The 21,451-nt window shown below is 43.4% G+C and overlaps 1 protein-coding gene across 2 annotated transcripts in view; it reads left to right on the plus strand.

Annotated features, from left to right (window-relative positions):
• ABCA1 (ATP binding cassette subfamily A member 1) overlaps nucleotides 1-21,451 on the plus strand; it is a 147,416-nt gene that overhangs the window by 72,827 nt on the left and 53,138 nt on the right. For both annotated transcript variants that reach the window (XM_015117158.3, XM_015117157.3), the window contains exons 8-11: nucleotides 9,769-9,861; nucleotides 14,771-15,011; nucleotides 17,675-17,814; nucleotides 18,148-18,264. In XM_015117158.3, coding sequence (XP_014972644.2) covers nucleotides 9,769-9,861; nucleotides 14,771-15,011; nucleotides 17,675-17,814; nucleotides 18,148-18,264 — 591 coding nt within the window. The remainder of the gene's footprint in view (nucleotides 1-9,768; nucleotides 9,862-14,770; nucleotides 15,012-17,674; nucleotides 17,815-18,147; nucleotides 18,265-21,451) is intronic.

The raw sequence follows: 21,451 nt of genomic DNA on the forward strand, positions 1-21,451 counted from the left end.
ATATCATCAAGGCCTTTCACCCAAAGATTCTTATTTATGCCCTAGTCTGTACCTTGTGTGAAGATTAATACTGGATCTCAGAATGCTGTTGTGTTTTTAAAGTTCCCTGGGGTTAAGAGCAGTTTCCATTAGGTGTTCTCTGCTTTTTACTTAAAAATCTTACTCATGCATTGAGCAATATTTGTTGAGTTCTTATTATGTGTCAGGTATTTTCTGGGAGCTGGACTCAACTCAAAAGATACCCTTTTGATGAGAACAAAGGTAGGTGGATGTATGAAATATTATCTGTGGGATAAATGCGCTTAGTCATGAGGGAGACTTGTTACGGAGTGCTCATTGCATTTGTACTGTTGAGTTAACAACTTCTAGGAGGAGCTCAGGGCCACCTGGCAGGAGCTTCTATTGTCTTGCTGCTCAACAAGGTGTATTTGGCTATAGGGTGTGCTGGGCAGGTGAACTTTTCCTAACTTTCCCTTGGGTCCTTCCTAAAGCAGCATGTACCTTTCCCAGAGTGAGGACAGGGCCACTCTTCTGTCCCACAGAAACCTCCAATCTGTTTTGGACTGCAGGAAGGAGCCATAGTAGTGGACTAGCAAATTTTGGCCAGAGAGGTTGATTTACTTCTGTTGTCAGGGTCCTCACTGATTGTATTTTTAATTTTTTTTTTTATTGCTACTGTAACAAGTCACCAAATACTTAGCATTTTATAACCACATAAATTTATTATTTCACAAGGCCAGAAGTCTGGGTACAGCAGAGCGTACCTAGGTCTACTTCTTAGAGTCTCACAGGGCTGATATCAAGGTGTTTGTGGGGCTGTGTTTTTTAGGGGGGCTCTGAAGATGAATCTGCTTTGGAGCTTATCCAGGATATCAGCTGAATTCAGTCCCCTGCAGTTGTAGGACTGAAGTCCATTTCCTTGCTGGCTGTCAGCAGGGACTGGTTTTTGCTCCTAAAGGTTGCCGTCATTCCTTCTTACGCTTTTCGTGTGACCCCTCTCCCACAAGTGGGTTGAATGTCTCTCACACTTTAAATCTCTGACGCCTCCTGTCTCATCTGAACTGTCTCCAGTCATAGAAAGTTCTTTACTTTTAAGGGCTCAGGTGTTCAGTTTGGCCCCATTCACATAATCCGGGATAATCTCCTTATTTTGAGGTTCATAACTTTAATTACATCTACACAGTACATTTGCCATGAAATGTGCATATTCACAGACTCCAGAATTCGGGTGTGGACATCTTTGCGGGGGATATTCAGCCTGCTACAGCTTTCTTGCCTGGAAGGAATAGTTTAGCATGTATTTGAAGTGTTCCCTCAGTGCCTTTGGCTTTTATTGACCCCTCTGCAGCTGTCCACTTTCTCTTGCCCATATTCAGAAAGTGACTGTAAAGCATAATAAGCGTTACCTATTAGAGTTTTTAAGGTACAAACCACACAGAGGTGACTTTGGGAGCAGAACATCTCTGAACAAGGTATGAGACATTCATCGAAAAAATCCATCAAATGTTTATTGTATGTCGGCTTTATACCAGCCGTGTTCTAGGCACTGAAGTTCAACCACGAACAAGGCAGATGTGATGCACTTGGAGCTTTCATTCTAGTGGACACTGAGAACCAGGCTGAAGGCTGAGTCTGGGAATTCGAGGAATTCTTCGTAGGTCCTGGGTCTGCAGAGTGAGAACTGTCCTCTCGTTCCAGTTTCACTGATGACCTCTCGACCAGCTCCCTCAAGGCAGTCTTTGCCAACGTGGACACTGTGGGCTGTAGTGGGAGGAATGTTGGGTTGAATGAGCTAGATTTGGGCTCTATCCTTGACTCACCATTGCCTCAGTGATGTGAAAATGGTGTGTGCTCCTTAAGGTTGGAAGTCCGGGCATGCAGACTTATCTCCATCTCAGTAACGTGGGGGAAAAAAGGAAATTGTTTTCATGGAACCAGTGGTTCCACAGAAACTGTCCACGTGTTTTCCAGTGTGCCCAGCACATTTCCACCAAGGTGGATCTTGGTTCATGAGAGAAGGTGGTAAAGTGAGGGTGCCCTGAGGCTCCCAGAAGACAAGTAATGTCACAGCTGGGCTGTGTATAGATCGAAGAAGCAGATGGATAAGGAGTGAACAAAGTCATCCTTGTCTTGAGGGGTCTTTATTTAGCTTCCTCTTGACTGTTAGACAAGGACCCAGAATACAGATGGGGCTCGTTGCTACCTTCAGCCTCATGGCTTTCTAGGGCTAGATACTTCAACTTGTTACATGCAGTCCTTAAAGCGTCTGTGTGGGTTTTTGCAGGAGAGAACACCTGCTCTTCGTGTTCTCCTGTCTGGAACCCAGACATTGTCGGAAAGTATCAGATTTTGTTTGGCTTTGTGTGATTTTACTGCCCACCTGTTTACTTACTTTCTCCCAGCAAGCAGCCGCAATCCTCATTGGTTGGTCATTGGTGGAATGACACACTGTGTAGATTTACTCTTCAGACTCTGTGTTCACCTAATTCTTATGGGAAAAGAAGAGCGCTAGCTGGTAGATATAGCAATGTGTTAATATGACTGCTCAACTCCATTTATACAGACATTTTCACCGCAGTTATACTATTTCTTCATTGAAAATTGTTGCCATATCTAAGATACAGGTTTAATTTTTTCCTCTGAATTATGTGGTAGTAGATGTATTTATGTTTAGAAACAGCAAAAAATGAAGTGTTTGGATGCCTTAAACACATCTAATTTAAAAGTTAATATTTAGCTTGTTGAATTATTTATTAAAAGATTAGAATGTTCCTTAGAAAAGTAGTTTTATGATTTCCTATTTCAATAAAAAATATTAAAATGTTTCCCAGAGGAAATCTTTACTGTCATAGAAATCACCAGAAGGAGATAGCGATGACTTCTGGGTGGTGACAGTCTTTGATTTGTGGTTTACTTGTTTTCAGTTTGAACTTAAACATACTAATCCCAGCCTGAGTTGGATTTTGCATGTGGGCAAAGTGAAGTAGAGATTTGTGTCTACTTTATGAAGACATTTAAAGGACATTTGAAATGTTTCAGTGAACACATTGTAACATGCGTTCCCAGGAGGAAAACAAAATTGTGTATTGTGTTGAAAATATTATTCCAATGGATGTATACCCACTTCTCATTTTGTCAGAGAATTCCTGAAAAATTGGAATGTACATGAGATTTTTATAAATTGAAAATATTTTCAGTTGCATTTTAATTGCACAGATGTGTTTTCTACTTCTATTTGGCTGTGCCTCCTAATGCATTAGTAATATTATCTTCCAGTGTTCATTTTGTGCAGTGATAATGGATTAACAAACACATTCATTCACTTAGCAAACGTTTATTGAGCCCTAATCAGTGCCATGCTCTAGGCCAGGGAGGCAGTCATGTGCAAGGTCCAGTCCTCTCTTTTTCTGTCCTGGTTGGGGAATGGGTGGGACAGACCAGGAAAGGAGCAGCTGCTGTATGGAGCAGGAGACCCTCGGCTGGGTGCGATATAGGCCTTGATGGGGCCTCCTGCTGCGGTCTTTCCAGTCAGAAAAGAAGCATCCTCTAAATGGGGACCTAAAGAATGGATGTCAGCCAAGTAAAGAACAGGGAGTAGAATGTTCCTGGTAGAGGACATAGTATATGCATTGGTCCAGAGAGGAGAGGGAAGAGATGGTGGCATTTAGGGGAACTGTACCTAATCGAGATAGTTCAGCATGGAGCAGATATAGCTGTGGGGAGTTTGATGAGAGAAGGAATGATGAAATATGATGCTGCGGAGGTGGGCAAAGATCGGCTGAGGCAGGTCTTTCTTCACAAGCCATGTGAGGATATAGGCCTCATTCTCAGAGCAAGGGGAGCCATTAAAGGCTCCACAGGCTGAGTGACTTGATGAGGTGAATACGAAACAGAGCATTTCTGTGAATGTTAATGGCCTTTGGAGCAGAACTCACATTACTCCATCTTTTGGAGTAACTCACATTACTCCATGACTCATGCACTTCTCCCTTCTTTTTCATTTTTCTTCTAGAAACACTTACTGGGTATCTAATTGTTAAGTGCCCAGAACTGTGCTACATACTGAGTTGAAATAAGACACCATCTCAAAGATTAAAGCCAAATTGACTTTGCCAGCTTATAGCTTTTAAACAATTTTTCAGTCCTTCTCGACTTAACTCATAAGCTAATGAGGATGGAAAGAATATAATGAAGCCATCTCTTAGACCTAGAAAGAATGGGGCACAAACAGCCTTTGTCTTTCTGGGGCCAGAGTCGCCGAACGTCATGCTTTTAGGAAACGTTGTATGTTGTGACTAACACATTTTGCGGAAGTGGGTGGGAGCTTTCAAATAATAACAATAAGCATTTGTGCATTCTTCCTGTAATGACATTACAGTTAGGATCTAACTGTAATGAGTTATGATCTGAAAATATTGAGTCATACATGAACTCCTGTTAGCTTAACTCAGAAAATATAGTCCCTCACTAAAGGTTTTATTTTCCTTCATTTTCCCATTTCCTTTACTTCGTATAAGAAAGTCATTTGCCTCCTGGGTGCAGTGGAGACCTGTACGAGTCCATAGCCAAGAGAATGTTTTTGGTTAGAAAAATAATAGTAGGAATTCCAAGCTGTGAATTGCTTACTGAAGCTCTTTGGAAATAGGATTTGGCAAGTAAGCATGAGCAGGAGACCACAGTTAATAGTAGGTGCAGACACATGATTCTCAGGCTGTATTTTGTGGTCTAGTTTCAAGGCATGAATTCTTTGCTGGGGTTAATTTTATTCAAGGAAGTTATCTGTCTGTTAGATCTGATATGTGCTCAGGCCAACATAGATTCTTTACCCTTCCTTTCTTCCTGCTGAACTATCCTTCCTCTTTTATCTTTTCATTGAATTAAAAAGAAAATTATGAAATAGTTTCAACATGAAAAAAGGTACAGAGAATAACATAAAGAACACTTCTGGCCAGGCGTGGTGGCTCATGCTTGCAGTCCCAGCACTTTGGGAGGCCGAGGCAGGCAGATCACTTGAGGTCAGGAGTTGGAGACCAGCCTGGCCAACATGGTGAAACACTGCCTCTACCAAAAATACAAAAATTAGCCAGGCATGGTGCATGCACCTGTAATCCCAGCTACTTGAGAGACTGAGGCAGGAGAATTGCTTGAATCTGGGAGGGGGAGGTTGCAGTGAACTGAGATCACACCACTGCACTCTAGCCTGGGTGACAGAGTGAGACTCCATCTCAAAACAAACAAACAAAAACACTCCTGTACCATCATCCATCATTTTGCCATGCTGACTCCAGGTTCTATTTAAGAAATAAAACATTACAGGTACAGCTGATGCCACCTCTGTTTCCCTAGCTCTTTCTTCAAAGATAACTCCTGTCTTTCAGTTGGATGTTTTAATCCTCTATATCATGTATACTTACATTCTATGAATAACACTATTTGGTACTGGCCTAAATGTGTTCACATTGTGTAAGTGTGCATAGTGGCCTGCCACTTCATTCGGAATTATGTTCTTGAGATTTATCAGTGTTGATACATGTGGAATCTGGTTAATTTTTGCCGTAATATTCTATTTTTATACTAAACTTTTAAAAATTCATGCTTCTAGTCTTTGGCTTATTTTTTCAGGTTATGGTATGTTTTGTTGCACAGAAAAGTAAAATTAAGTCATGAGCAAAATATCTGGGTAATCCAAGCTTTCAACTTGATGCTAAATTTGAATTGTGTGTATTTTGTGAACCCTGTGATGTCAATCCATGCCTGATTGTGTAACTCTAACCAATATTCTTTTGAAAATGGAAATTTGTATTGACTACAGATTGCCAATATTATTAGTGAATACTGAGCACTTAATCTCAAATAAAGAACTAATTTAAAAAGGATTCTAACAATGGCATTGACTGTTCCACCTTATTACTTATGGATGGGTTGAGCCAACGTTTCTGTTAGAGACCAAAACCAAAAACAGTCAAGTCAAACAAGCAATCAAACCCAACATACAGACTACTGATAAGGAGGTCATATCATAAGATATGGCATTGAATCGGTGTCTGCTAATGTAAAGGTCTGATGCCCACAGCAAATTTAACAGGGACCTATGTTTACATCCATGGTCAACTACATTCCTGGGTTAAACAGTCAGGCTGTAGGCCCTGCTGTGTGCCTGGAGTTTTGCTGAAGTGTGGGGCTTTTAAGACAAGAAGAATAAACTTGCTCCAGAGTTAAGAAATGTAAACTAAAAATCCTAAAGATGTTGGAAAAACTGTTGCCCTTGAAGATTTAAATTTATTCAGATGGAGAAGACATGTTGTAAAAACAACAGACCCATTCACTGATTTGTACCCTTCAGGAGACAGATGACTGGTAATGGTGGCAATGGGTGAATGTTGGGTTTGGGGTTTTTAGAAACATCTGCACTTGGTGACTACTGTATCTAATTGGTGTGATAAACCTGGCACCCCATGTGTTTGGCACCATCTTGGATCCTACTCAGGGCCAGGTGAACTGAGTGGCCTCTTCACTACTTCAGAGTCTGAAGCAGATTATAGTATGTGGACCAGACACAGAATGTACCACCAAGCACATTGGCGCAAAGTATACTGGGAAGGGAGACTTTGTGAACGTGGTGCTGGTTCTCAAACCTCAGCGCTCAAAAGGATCTCCTGAGGATTCCTGGATCACACTCTTAAACTTCTCATCCAGTAGGTCTCAGGTGGCTGAGAATCTGCATTTTTTTTTTTTTTTTTCCTGAGACCGAGTCTCACTCTGATGCCCAGGCTGGAGTATATTGGCGCCATCTTGGCTCACTGCAACCTCCACCTCCCAGGTTCAAGCAGTTTTCCTGCCTCAACCTGCCTAGTAGCTGGGATTACAAGCGCATGCCACCACGCCCAGCTAATTTTTATACTTCTAGTAGAGAGGGGGTTTCGCCATGTTGGCCAGGCTGGTCTTGAACTCCTGACCTCAGGTGATCCACCCACTTTGGCTTCCCAAAGTGCTGGGATTAAAGGCGTGAGCCACCATACCCAGCCTGAATCTGCATATTTAACAAGCACCACAGGTGATTCTGATACAGTAGCTCCCCAAACCTCATGGTGTTAGTGAATCCCAGTCATTCACAACTCTGCCATGATTTTGGTCATAGTCAAGTGCAGCTGGTACCATTTTTAGTTAATATATTTTTAAAATAAAGTCACTTCTTTTGGATAATTAAATTTAATTACAAGGGAAGCTATACCACTGCTGTAAAAATATCACCTGCTTTAAAGAGAAGGTGCATAATGAATATACATTAAGATAAAAATGTGTATGTCTGTGTGTGTGCACATATAAGCATACACATATCTACCATAGGGAATGGGTTTTCCTTCAGGTTTTTCAACTTAAATGTCAACTTTGAGGTCAGTTATTATGTGTAAGATATATGTGTGTATATATGTCTATACATATAAGCCTATACATAAATACATACATGAATACATATAGTATATCTATACACAACCTATTATGCATATCATGTATATTTCATCCACTTAGTATTATCTTTTATTTTGCAGTTTGGCAAATGCTCAGTAAAAGAAAAGGGTTAGAAGGGGAGAAAGACATTTTATCCCAAGCCTTCAGGAATTAGGATGAGGATGTCTTCACCTTGCGGTGAGGAGTAATTATACTATTAGAGACAGCACATTGGAGTGTGGCTGATGTGCTGTGTGATGGTAGTTGTAGTCTCTGCCTAGCAGAGGAAGGACATTTCAATAGAAGAAAAAGTTCAAGACCTTGCCGAGAAACAGAGAAAGGATTTTTGTCTTTTTAAGAACTTGAAAACCCTGTTTGCAGACAAAAGCCCTCCAGTTTTGGCAGTAAACTTTCATGCAAGGGAAGAAAAAGGCAGGGGATGACATTGTTGACAATTGTGAGCACTTACCATGCGCCAGGCACTGTGCGAGGGGCTTTGTACATATCCTCTAGTTTTAGTGCTCATAAAAACTCTGTGATATGTGCACAGCATTTTAAACTTTGCTGTATAGTTGAGAAAATGGAAGGATGGGGAATTTGAGTCATTTGCCCAGGGTTCTATAGCTACCCCAGGTTCCCATGACTGGAGAATTGGGGCACAGGGTGGCAGGGGAGAGTGAGTGACAAGAATCCTAAGAATCTTATCTCCATTCAGTCTTTATAAAAGAAGTGGATTAACTACCACATTTTGTTTTTACTTAAATTTACATTACGTCAGTCGGGCATTTCTTGTTTTGTCCTGGGTTTGTTTTGTTTTTGCTACACAATCTTGAACATCTGTCATCTTGTAGGCCTAATGTTAAACACAAAAACACTTTACCTCCTATAGCTTTCAATTAAGATCTCTCAGTTTGTGTTTGTAATAGTTTTTCAGGCAAGTTCTCCGTAGGTTCGGCTTCTAGTGTGTTAACCTTTAGTTATAAAGTGAACCCAAAGAGAGAAAGTAGAAACAAAACACCTCACCTGTTTTTTGCTCATGAATTACTTTCTATGGAAGGAACAATCATGAACACCTCTGTGTGTCACAGAGGTCTACATGAGTCTGGCATTTTAGGGAGACCACGTGGGTCCCTTTGAGGACTGTGAATGTGGGAATACTGGGACTCTGGTGAAGAACCCGTTCCAGAAGAGATGAATCAGCTGGACAAGTTCTTTCATAGAACCTTTAGGCAGGTTTTCTCAGAAATGCACATTCAGGATTATGCTTGATCAGAATGATACTCAATCCCTTCTGCATTTGGAGTTCTCTTTAAAAGAAAACATCCCAGGCTGCTGTTTCTCAAGAGATAGTGAGTCCCAACCACTTCTAGACATTTTCTTGTGTAGTCTACATTATAATTTCACAGCAGTCTCTGATACTACAAATGTCAAGATAGCCCAACCTTCTCTAAACTTCAGAGATGTCTGATATGATATTGAATAAAACAATGCTCATAGAAACATCTAGAAAGGTGGATTTTCCCTGGATACTTTTTTCCTACTTGACAAATAAGAATGATGAAACTGACTCATCTTTTTCTCTTTGGAAGCCTGAACGCTCAGAACCCAACTTGAGGCTCCTCAGCTATAGCAATTCTGACTTCATAGTCTGTAAATTATTGTTCTTTTTTTTCTTTAGCTTATGCTTTCTGCCCTAGTTTATCTTTTCCCTGTTCTAATGAATTATTGTCCTGTATCTGCTATGCAGTTAGGTGACATATAACAGCAATTAAATATATGAATTGGTACATACAAAGATTTGACTAAAACTCGGTGTAAAACTAAGTGTTTTACGTTAAATTTCCAGTGTTAGAAACAGTGCTGACTTGAACAGAGTGACAATTCCATCTTTCCCTATTTTTGACAGCTTTAAACTTTATAGTTCCTTCCTTTCTTGTGAGCCATCATTAACTTGTTTCTCAAAGCCATTCCCGTATTACTCATCTTGTGGACTCAGACAGATTTGGGAATTTGCGGTCAGAGTTGTATTGGACACATCCCCCCAGCCCACATGAGATCCTTTTTATCTATTACATATTAACTAATTTTAAGTACAATATTCCTGCTTCGTTTAAAACCATTAATCAAACAATGAGTTTGAAAATAAACACAATGCAAACTTACAGTTAGAAATAACTGTAGTGTCTTTAGTTTTGGTTAGGAGTTGGTTACTTGTTTGTTAAACTCAAGATTGTGAACAGTTTTAATTCACTTGTTTATTTCCAATAGAGATTTCAGGTTTACATTTGAACTCAAAAACAGTTTTCTTTCTCATTACAGAGAGGACTAAACTCTTCATCTCCCCTCCCGAGCAAGGAGCTGGCTGAAGCCACAAAAACATTGCTGCATAGTCTTGGGACTCTGGCCCAGGAGGTAAGTTGCGTCTTTCCAGTACCAGAAAGCGGACCGTTCGCTGTAACATTTTTTTCATTTCCTGAGTTTGGCAAGAGGTCCTTTGGATTTGAATATCACATGGGATGTAATACCAATTTTCAAAGTATAAGTGATGTAGAAAATAATGTTTTGATTTCCTTATTTTAGAAATGAAGCAACCAAAACGCATAGATGTCTCAGAGCTAGTTAGTGGCTAACAGCTGGATATCTAGGTTAGAACCTTCTCCCTTTTTTCTCTTTGCCCCTAGGTAATCATACATTTGTAAAGAGGAGAATTATCTCTGTCACCGCCCATGCACTGCTTTTGTCTGACCAGCAACTTCTTCATATTGCTTCTTCAGTAGCAAGGCCAATCATTTTACCAACACACATGCTTGCTAACTAACAGGAATAACATGGTGCCCCTATTTCAGCCCTTTCCCTTGTAGGCATCTGGCTTCTGAGGTTCAACTGTGGGAATATGATCTCTTAATGAACGTTAAGTTGAGTTTGCCTTTTAGGTCCACATGTTGACAAATATATCAGAGTAATCTGTAATCTCTGTCCTAGGATCAGAGGGCCTGTAGGCACTTGTAAAAGCAGTTAGCTCTGACTCACAGTCAGTGCACACTCCACTTTTCTGACTTCCAGCCTTGTTTCAAATTAGACTTGGAAGCGAGGAACTGTCTGGTGTCCCCCTGCATAAGAAGCTGAGCCAGGGGGCAGTGGTCACAAACAATACAGACTTAAACTTTTAGGATATTGGAAAATAATAATTTGTGGGGAAAATGTCTCAGACTTGGTCCACCCTTATTTTTAGCTGCTTCTCTAATTCATTTTTCCTTTCTTGGTGCTTGTATCTAACCTACCCATTTTTTGGTGCTTGCATCATTTTTTCAAATATCAAAATGAACTTTCTGTTTTCTAACAGTGAAAGTATTGCCTGTTCATTGTGGAAAATGCAGAACACTTGGAAAATACCAAAAATGCTGAGATTAAACACTATTGACCCCTTAGTGTATTTCTTCCTATCCTGTTCTATTTTCTTTCTTTGATTTCTGCTCACGTGTTTCTGACTGACGAGGTTTGACTTTTGGGTTCCCTTTCCAGAGGAGAAGCCTTCTTTCAGCTTGCCATTTGTTACCCTGGTTATGAAGGCTTGTGACCTTTTTTACTAGGTAGAGAAGCTGGACCAACTAGGGTTTTTCCAGGGGGAGTATGAGAAGGATAAACTGTTTTGCAAGTCCGTAGCTATTTCTCTAGGGCCCTGTTAGCTGACATTGACATGCCTTGCCTTGCTCTGCAGATCCCCTCCCAGCCCTCTGTCCCTTGTTCATTTCTGGCCTTAGAGAAAGCAAAGCAGAGGCTGTAACGCAGGAGGATGCCTCTAAACTCAGGGTTTGGTTACAGCTGTTTTCACTTACATCACTGGCCCTGTTTTTTTTTTTTTTTTTTTCTGGCATTAAAAAAAAAACTTGGAAGCAGGTGATGTCCCCATTGCTGATGTGCTGGAGACTCTCCAAGTGAACAATATACATTTTTCTTGGCAGCTGCTTCTTGTGCCCTGCTTGCTCCTGGTCCAGGACAAGCAAGGACCATCTGCTTCTTTCAATAGAACACCTCCAAGTCCCTTTGATCACAAGTTACTCGTTGTCTAACTTGCTATTTCTGTGAGACAAATGGGAGAAGATCAGTAAATGCCCTTGTTTGTCCGGTCAGTGTGTGGAAAGTTGATAATTTTGACCAAAGCACAACCCTTGAAAGGAAAAGAAAAAGGGAGTGAATGTCTTCTGAGGAGCTGCCTTGGTTTAGGCAGTGTCGCCCATTTCCCTGTATACTCCACATGACAAACCTGAGTAGGTCTCATTGTGTCCATTTTGCAGATGGCACCAAGGCTCAGAAAAGTTAGGCAACTTTTCCAGTCACCCAGTGAGTTAATTGACAGAACTGGGATTTGAACCCAGAATTGTTGGATTCCAAAGCCTGTGTTGTTGCCTGCTTCGTGAAAAACTCCAGTAGGAACTGGAATAGAAAGGAGACCCTTCCAAGAAAGAAAATATGCACTAGCAGAACCTGGAAATTGGGAGGAAATGAGGACTTGAGGAATAAGATGAATGAAAGCTGACATGAGTTTCACATCTGGGTGATGGGACGGGAGGACAGGGAGGCAGCATCTCAGATGTCCACCCAGCACCGACCAGCTGCCTGGCATTGCTAGGTGTTGGGGACTTAGCAGTGAACACACTAACTTCTCTGCTCTCTTGGGGCACATATGGAGTGAGAGACAGAAACAAACAGGTCAGTGTACAATGCCACAGGAGGGATATATGCAGTGAAGAAAAAGCAGGGTAAGGGGTATAGAGCATGAGAAGGTGCTATTTTAAAGGGGGTGATTAGGGAAGCCCTCTTGTGACAGTTGAACCTGAAGGAGATGACAGCATGTCTGTGGAGAGGGAGGGAAACTCCAAGCAGGAAGAATGGCAGATACAAAGACATTGATGCTAGAGCGTGCCTAAGGAATGTGTTTAAGGACCAGGGAAAGTGAGCAAGTGGTGCGGGGAGGAGAGGAGCTCAGAGCAGGAGGAGGTGAGTTCCATACAGTCCTGGCAAGACTTTGGATTCCTGCTGGGTGAGATGGGAATCCAGTGGAGGGTTTGAGGGAGGGGGGACATGATGTGATCTAGAGTTTAGACTGTTTACACTCTGGTTGTTGGATTGAGAAGAGACTGGGATGGGGGAACGGGAGGACAAAGGACACTGTGCTGGATTGAGAAAGCAGTAAGTCAGTTTCATTCATTCACTCAACTGATGATGTTCAAACACCACCATTATCTGTGGGCTAAAGGATGAAGAGCCATCCCTCCCTGAGAGTCAGGGAGCCCTTCCCAGATAAAGTCTGGAGTGTGAGCTGAGATGTAGGAGAAAGAGCAAGAGTTTGCCCCTAAAACGGGTGCTGGGAAGAGCCAATGGTTTGGAATAACTCAGTAATTTATGGTGCTTCTTTAGAAAGATTTGCTGGCTTTATGTGGGAAGAAATTTGTTTATTTGATTGGGGAGTGGTGGGATGGTGGTGAGGCTGCCTTTGGAAAGAGAAGTGAGTGCTTTGACTCACTATTGTTTAAAAATCTCTAGGGCTGTTACAGGTTATGAAAAGATAAAGTTGGGAAAAGCTGTCCACGTCACCTAACTGGGTTCTTGTGGAGTGTGCTAGATGCCCCCTCTCTGGAGAAAAAAAAATCCTTTTTCTCCACCTCTGACTCGCCTCTGGAGAGCCTAGTTCCCATCGGGAGGCAGAAGGGGCAAAGCTTAGGACCTAGAGAGTGCTGGACCACACCACTTACAGGAACCAGCAGGCTGTGAGGTCGAAAGCTAGGCACATAGAGCTTTCCAGGCTGGGTGCAGGGCCTCGTGGCCCCTCCCCTCTGTGCTCTATAGCTCAGTCTTCCCAGGCGGTGTGAACATGCAGTGACATTTCAAGGAATGCAGGGATTTATTAATGATTTATTGTGAAATGTTTGGAAATACAAAGTGCTCTATAAATATTTCATAATAGCATTGGGGCCGAGAACTCCACAAAGTGCCGGAATACATTTGTATGTAAGACAGAGCGCCGCCGCCCGGCTCATTGATGTTTGTTGAGTGGCAGTCACAGACGCACCCCTGGCTGCCTGCGGTTTCTGACTCACCCTGTTGGAGCTGTTCTCTGCAGGGCACCCTCATGTGTGGCATAGGATTTATGCCTCATCACACACTGTTTTAGCTTTCTTGTCTTGATGATGAATAGAGGGCAGTGTCCAGACCATGGTATAAGCATCTACTGCTCCCCAAGTCTGCCAAAACCAAGCCAAGTTGTGTCTCAGCGAGCTCCGTGAAAGATGGAGAAGTTGAGCACTCAGAGACACGGTGTGACCTTTCAAAGACTGTAAGCTGACGAGGGATGTAGCTAGGGTTCATACTCGAGTTTTTCTTTTTTTTTTTTTTTCTTTCTTTCTTGTTTTTGAGATGGAGTCTTGCTGTTGCCACCCAGGCTGGAGTGTAGTGGCGCTCTGCTCACTGCATCGTCTGCCTCCTGGATTCAAGTGATTCTCCTGCCTCAGCCTCCCTAGTAGCTGGGATTACAAGCACATGCCACCACACCCAGCTAATTTTTGTATTTTTAGTAGAGAGGGGGTTTTGCCGTGTTGGCCAGGCTGGTCTTGAATTCCTGACCTCAGGTGATCCACCCTCTTCAGCCTCCCAAAGTGCTGGGATTACAGGTGTGAGCCACCACGCCTGGCCTAGACTCGAGTTTTTCATCTTATGCTTTTTCATTGCCTGACACTTTACTGAGACTGAGATAGGGAACTTCACATACAGTACCTTTTCTCCCAAGGGGGACAGGGCTACTCAATTTCCACACTGGAGTTCGAGGAGTTTTAGAAGTGAGTCAGTTATCGAGGGTGAGAGCAGATCCTGATAGGCTCAACAACCCTCAGATGTAGCTGTTCAGAGAAAGCATTCTCATCTATAAACTGGAAGATAATCCCAGTGAAACAAAGCCCAGCTCCAGGGGCCTTCACTAACTCCAGGCTGTGCTTCTCAAACTTTAGTGAGCATAGGAATCACCTGGGCATCTTGTGGGGCTGTAGATTTGAATTCTGCAGGTCGGCGGAGGGGTCGTAGAATCTGCATTTCCAACAGTGTCTCCAGTAATGCTGATGCTGCTCGTCCCTGGACCACAGATTGGGTAGCCAGGTTCTGGCAAGCTCATGCCAAGGCTTTGAGATGACATCTGACAAAATATGTTCTGGGACATGGCTTTTGAGAGGTCAAGAAAATAAGATGTTTCTTTCTCTTCTCATCCCAAACCCTTGCACTGCCCTTTTCTCCCTTCTCCTACCCGCCTTTTTCTCCCTATCCCTGACGCCAGCTGTTCAGCATGAGAAGCTGGAGTGACATGCGACAGGAGGTGATGTTTCTGACCAATGTGAACAGCTCCAGCTCTTCCACCCAGATCTACCAGGCTGTGTCTCGTATTGTCTGCGGGCATCCCGAGGGAGGGGGGCTGAAGATCAAGTCTCTCAACTGGTATGAGGACAATAACTACAAAGCCCTCTTCGGAGGCAATGGCACTGAGGAAGATGCTGAAACCTTCTACGACAACTCTACAAGTGAGTGTCTGTGCAGACCCCAGACCTGTCCCCAACCCCATCCCTACCTTAGTTCTGGCCTTGGCCTGTGTCGTCTCCTCCCTCTGTAGCAGCGTTAGATGTCTGCATGCCCATTTACCCACCAGACTGAGCTCCTCCTGGAGGAGAGAGGCTTCTCTTGATGAGCTACCTATCCCCAGTGCTCTGAACGCAGCCTGGCACTTCTCAGGTGCACAGTAGTGTTTATCAATGGAATGAATGATTGACAGCCAGCCTCCTGGTTTTCTGGGGGATGTAGAAAGGTGGCTTCCAGAGCAGTCAAGAATGAGATAATGGCAGAGGGAGAAATCCTGCAAGATCTCACTTATGTATGGAATATATATAAGGTGTGCAAAGTGTCAGTTTCACATGATGAATAAGTTCCTGAGATCTGATGTACATTGAGATGACTATAGTTAGTAACACTGTATGGTATACTTGAAATTTGCTAAGAGAGGAGATCTGAAGTGTTCAGACTACACAAAAAAGGTAACTATGAGGTGATAGATTTATTAACAGCTTGATTGTGGTGATCCTTTCACAGTGTATACATATATTAAAACATCACATTGTATACCTTAAATATACAATTTTTATTTGTCACTTATCACTCAAAAAAGATGGAAAAACATTTTTAAAAAGGATGATATACTGGTTTTAATATTACCATCGAGATAAGCTTTATAATAACATAAAAAAAAACACAGTAATAATAGCAACAACAACAACAAAAAACTAACATTTAAGTAGAATTTCTTATGCACCCTGCATTCTGTTTATCTCATTTTACCGTCATGATAACCCTGTAGGGAAGATTCTTTAACCCCACATTTCATAGGCTTGGAGAGGTTAAGTGCCTTGGTCAGAGCCACATCAGAGTTAATCCACAAGAGCCAGGATTCAAGCCCAAATCTGCCTGGATCTATGCTCTCTAAAATAACTGTTAGTGGTGGTGTGTGTGTTCTCACAGTCAGATATTTGATCTGCTCTTTGTTTCCCATTCTTAGCTGCAAGGCAGTGTTAAAGAACCTTGTATCTCCATATCCACTCCCCACACTTAAGCACTTTTGTGGGCACGTGTGCCATATGCCTGGTGGCAGCAGGGATCCAGTGTTACAGTTTTAGGCAATGGCATCCTTTTCCTTGAAAACTTGATGCAGGTGAACCTTTCTCCATTTCCAACCACAGGTGTGTCTTTCAGACACTGAGTGAGGCAGGTTTTTTTTTTTTTTTTGAGACGGAGTCTCACGCTGTTGCCCAGGCTGGAGTGCAGTGGCGCGATCTCGGCTCACTGCAAGCTCCGCCTCCCGGGTTCCCGCCATTCTCCTGCCTCAGCCTCCTGAGTAGCTGGGACTACAGGCGCCCGCCACCGCGCCCGGCTAATTTTTTGTATTTTTAGTAGAGACGGGGTTTCACTGTGGTCTCGATCTCCTGACCTTGTGATCCGCCCGCCTCGGCCTCCCAAAGTGCTGGGATTACAGGCGTGAGCCACCGCGCCCGGCCGTGAGGCAGGTTTTGTAACACAAGAACCTTTTCTTCTCTGGAGTAAAGCACTCCAGACATTCGCAAGTTGCTTTACAAGCCCGAAGAGGATGGGATTGTAGGCAGCTTTAATGAAATCCCATCTTCTCCGGTCCCCCAGCTTGCAAGTTGACCCAAGGAAGCCTTCATTTCCATGACAGACATAATTGTGAGGACAGCCTCATTAAAAAGAAAAAAATTTGATTATCTTTCCAGCATATAGAGGACACTTAGTATCTAAAAAACCCTGAAAAACTTTGAATGAATTTTTAAAAATCAGGGATCCTGCTAGATAATCAAACCCATTTGCCTGTTATGACTTTTGTATTTGGGTTTTTGTTAAGTGTACATATACTGCTTATGTTAATCAAAGAGAATTTTTTTTTTTTTTTGGAGACGGAGTTTCGCTCTTGTTGCTCAGGCTAGAGTGCAGTGGCACGATCTTGGCTCACCGCAAGCTCTGCCTCCCGGGTTCAAGCGATTCTCCTGCCTCAGCCTCATGTGCCACCATGCCCGGCTAATTTTGTATTTTTAGTAGAGATAGGGTTTCTCCATGTTGGTCAGGCTGGTCTTTAACTCCCAACCTCAGGTGATCTGCCCGCTTTGGCCTTCCAAAGTGCTGGGATTACAGGTGTGAGCCACGGCGCCCTGCCCCAAATTTTGGTTTTTGCTTTAAAACTGAGGGCTGAAGTGAGTCTTGTGGTTGCCCCTCAAGAGCTGGTTTAAATGTTGGTCATGTTGTCAGTGAAAACAGTGGCAAGGCTGTCATAAGAGTGTGAATCTGGAGTTGTGAAGGCTTGTGCTTTGTGAAAACATTTTTCCAGATGAGCTCAGTTGTGAGTTATCCATCATTGATTTTATAATGAGCTCTGATTATTTATCAAGCTGCATTCTTTACAGATAATATCTCAGTTTAATCTGAGGTAATCTTCTCCACATCTCTCAAAATAGATGTTACGAATTTTACTTTTACAGAGGAGCCAACTGAGGGTCAGATAAGTTACTTATTATATTAGTGGTAGAGCTGGAATTTGAACTCAGAACTGTCTGGCTCCAAAGCCCTTGTAAGTTTCTATCAGTATCTGACCATGCATATGAGCATTTGTCTCTCCTATTATTTGTAGCTCCTTACTGCAATGATTTGATGAAGAATTTGGAGTCTAGTCCTCTTTCCCGCATTATTTGGAAAGCTCTGAAGCCTCTGCTTGTTGGGAAGATCCTGTATACACCTGACACTCCAGCCACAAGGCAGGTTATGGCTGAGGTAAGCTACTCCCAGCCCAAGACTCCCTCCCCAGAATCTTCCCAGAACTGGGGGCAAAAAACTCAAGGTAGCTTCAGAGGTGTGCACTAAGTATTTTTATGGCTCTTCTGGGATTCCCAGAGTGAAAACCTCAAGTCTGATGCCGACCAGAGCTGGGCCAGCTCCCCAGCCCTGGGTATAGAATCATAGTTATAAGCAGGCATTTATTGGCGATGGGGGAGGACTGGCACAGGGCTGCTGTGATGGGGTATCTTTTCAGGGAGGAGCCAAAGCGCTCATCGTCTCTGCTTCTCCTCCTTTTTCTGCGGTCCCTGGCTCCCCACCTGACTCCAGGTGAACAAGACCTTCCAGGAATTGGCTGTGTTCCATGATCTGGAAGGCATGTGGGAGGAACTCAGCCCCAAGATCTGGACCTTCATGGAGAACAGCCAAGAAATGGACCTTGTCCGGGTGAGTGTCCCTCCTATTATTAGCATGTGCCTGCTTGATACTGGAGAGGTGAGTTTCTGGTCACTTTCCCAGGTGTGACTGAGGTGAGAATTCTTTCAGTTTATCTAGCTGGGGGAATGTAGTGAGCATAGGTAGAGTCACAGGGCACCACCTCTCCAGAAGTACAGGCCATGGTGCAGAGAAAATATTGTGCATATCAGCATCCATGCCACTCATGGTCAAATAGCAGTTTTCTGCAAAACTTAGTGAGGGCTGGTGTTTGGAAGTAGAGTTGGGTAATTGCAGGACCCTGACTATTTTCATTTTTGGCTGCGGCCTGTCAGCCAGCCACAGCATCTTCTTTACCTCCCTGTGCCTTGGTAGGTTTTGGAAAGAGGTGTGGGAGCAAAAGCATCATGTTACATGTAGACTGGCCTGAGAGACTCATTCTCAGGGCACTGTGTGAATGATGAGCTGCTGTTACTGTGTGGAGGGGAAATGCACTTAATGCTTCAGAGCCACTTGAAAGGGGTAAGTGCTCTAGAGACAATTGGATTGAAATGTGGAGCAGGCTGAGCAAGAACAGAATGTCTCCCTTGCCTGAGCCTGAGTGCTGTTTAATCTCATCTTCCTGCCTTGGGCTGAGTCAGAGAATCGTTAGACTATTTCCTATTTCCATGGTGAGGGAGGCCTCTTCCTTTTGTCTCTGCTCCCTTTAAAAAGCAGGTGAGGATTTTGCCAGGTTTCTTGTTTTGAACCTTATTGACTTTAAGGGTAGCTGGGTTTTAAAGGCTGTACCTACCTGGAGGGAACACTTCCGAAGTTTAGTACTAGTCCCTGATCCGCTGGGAGGCAGGTTACTGAGGAAGTCCCTTTAAAAACAAAGGACTTTATACTGAGAAAAGCATAAACAGTGATTTGTATGGATTCACACTGACTAATAATAATAGCTCATGCCATTCAAGTGTGGGTCTCTCCTCTAAAGGAGGGTTATATGATCTAGCCATGTAGACCTAAGTGTGATTTCAGGCCTTTTCTTCCTGGTCTTCTTCTTCGAGTCCACATTTCTACTAGTTGGACTTTTTCTCTTTTTCTGGCTCTCAGAGGGTGATAGGAGGTCCGTGAAGTGACTCAGTGGGTTTTGATTTGTGGGCAAATAGATGCTTCCCTAGTCTGAAATTGAGAGCTTGCCTTAGATGCACCAACTCTTCACAAGTTCCCAGTTCTTAGAGGACAAGACCCTTGTAAACATGGCAGTGGCATTATTAGGAGTCTAGCTGGGAAAATCCAGTGTGTGCGCTTGGAAATGAGGGAGCTGGGGCTGGAGAGAAAGGCATGGGCTATGCCTTGGAGGGACTTGTGTGTCAAGCTGAGGACCTTTACTTTAAGCTCTAGGGGACCAGGCAGGGGAGATGTAGATACATTTCTCTGATAGGGTGGATGAATCGAAGGATGAGGGAAGAATGAAGGCAGAGACCAGGGAGGAGGCTCTCCAAGTGGCCAAGGCATAAAGCAAGAAGTGAGGCCTGGTGATTGCTTAGCTGTGGAACAGTGAAAGAGAGGGAGGCATCAAAATAAGTCTTGATTTCTGGATGGATGGATGGTAGGGATGTCCAGTAGGCCAGTGGCTACTGGGGTCTGCAGTGGAGGAGGGTGGTTGGGCTGGAGATAGGTGATGAGGGAGTTGTCAGCCGGTGGGTGGAAGAAAAGGGAACTTTTTCCAACTGTTTTCTTCCCTCTCTCTCTCTCTCTCTCTTTTTTTTTTTTTTAAGACAGAGTATTGCTCTGTCACCCAGGCTGAAATACAGTGGCATGATCTTGGCTCACCACAGCCTCCGCCTCCCGGGTTCAAGCAGTTCTCCTGTCTCAGCCTCCAGAGTAGCTGGGATTACAGGCACATGCCACTCTGCCTGGCTAATTTTTTTTTTTTTAGTGGAGATGGGGTTTCACCATGTTGGTCAGGCTGGTCTTGAACTCCTGACCTCAGGTGATCCACCTGCCTTGACCTCCCAAAGTGCTGGGATTACAGGCATGAGGCACCATGCCTGGCCTTTCTTCCCTCTCTTAAAGAGTGTTTATTTAATTCCACAAACATGAGCTTGTCACCCCCTGCAGCCTGGCATCTCCTACACGAGGTGATGGCTGAGGCTTCTGCTTCTGCTCGGGGGTAGCTCTGATCTCTCTGCTGTCTCTGGCACTGTCTACCCCTGTTGCCTCATCCCATCGGTCCCAGGGCACCTCTCTCGGGCGAGTCATGGAACCCTCTGACACTGATTTGCTCTCTTTTCTGAGCTGCTTTTAGCCCCTCATCCTTGGACCTTGATTTCTTGCTGCCTCCAGTCCCGCGGGCAGTCTTAGGTCTCCTGCCCTTCGCAAGCACCCTAGAGGGGCCACGTGCTCAGTGAGCTCAATGGGCACATCTTTCTAGTCTTGCTGTTCTTTTTAGAAGCCTTACTGGGCAGGGCCGACTTCACCCTAAAGGCTGCGTCTCTTCACTCTGCTTTTGTTTGTTCCCAATAAAGTGGCTTCAAAATTGCTAACCCTGGCCTCTGTGAACTTGTGAGGTACAATTTTGTGTCTGTTATGTTAACAAAAATACATGCATATCTTTCTGGTGATGGTATAAATTGCTGTTCTCTACTGGAAAGCAATTTGGAATGAAAATTTCAAGAACCATTTGAAAACGTGCCTATCCTGCATACCTCCATTCCACCCACCCCAGGGATGTAGCCTACTGAAATAATTTTAAAGAAGTCACTGTATGAGAGAAAATGTTATTGCTATATTGTTATTGTGAGAAATTGGAAATAGACTAAATGTTCAGCACTATAGGAATAATTAATGAAATTATATATACTCTATAAAGTCATTATGTTCTCATTAAAATAATAAATACAAAGCTGCAAATGGGGAAAAGCTTATAATGTTAGTGAAAATGAGACCGATTTTTTTATAAAGCAGCAGTTTTCAGACCCTTGGAGACTCCAGTTCAGTAGAACCAGGGCTTCATCTTCTCTCTCAACGCTGTGACAGGAGTTGCGTCTGCTTTTTGCTGAGTTTGCAGCTGCTATTTTTCTGGCAGCACATCTGTGCAGGCCTCTGCCTCGGCCCCTCTGGATCTGCTGATTGAGCAGCGGATTGATCTGTCCTTCTCTTTCGCGTTGACCTATGTGAGGAACCAACCAGCAAGGGAACAAGAAATGGAAAT

Source organism: Macaca mulatta, chromosome 15, assembly GCF_049350105.2.
Source record: "Macaca mulatta isolate MMU2019108-1 chromosome 15, T2T-MMU8v2.0, whole genome shotgun sequence".
NCBI lineage: Eukaryota > Metazoa > Chordata > Mammalia > Primates > Cercopithecidae > Macaca > Macaca mulatta.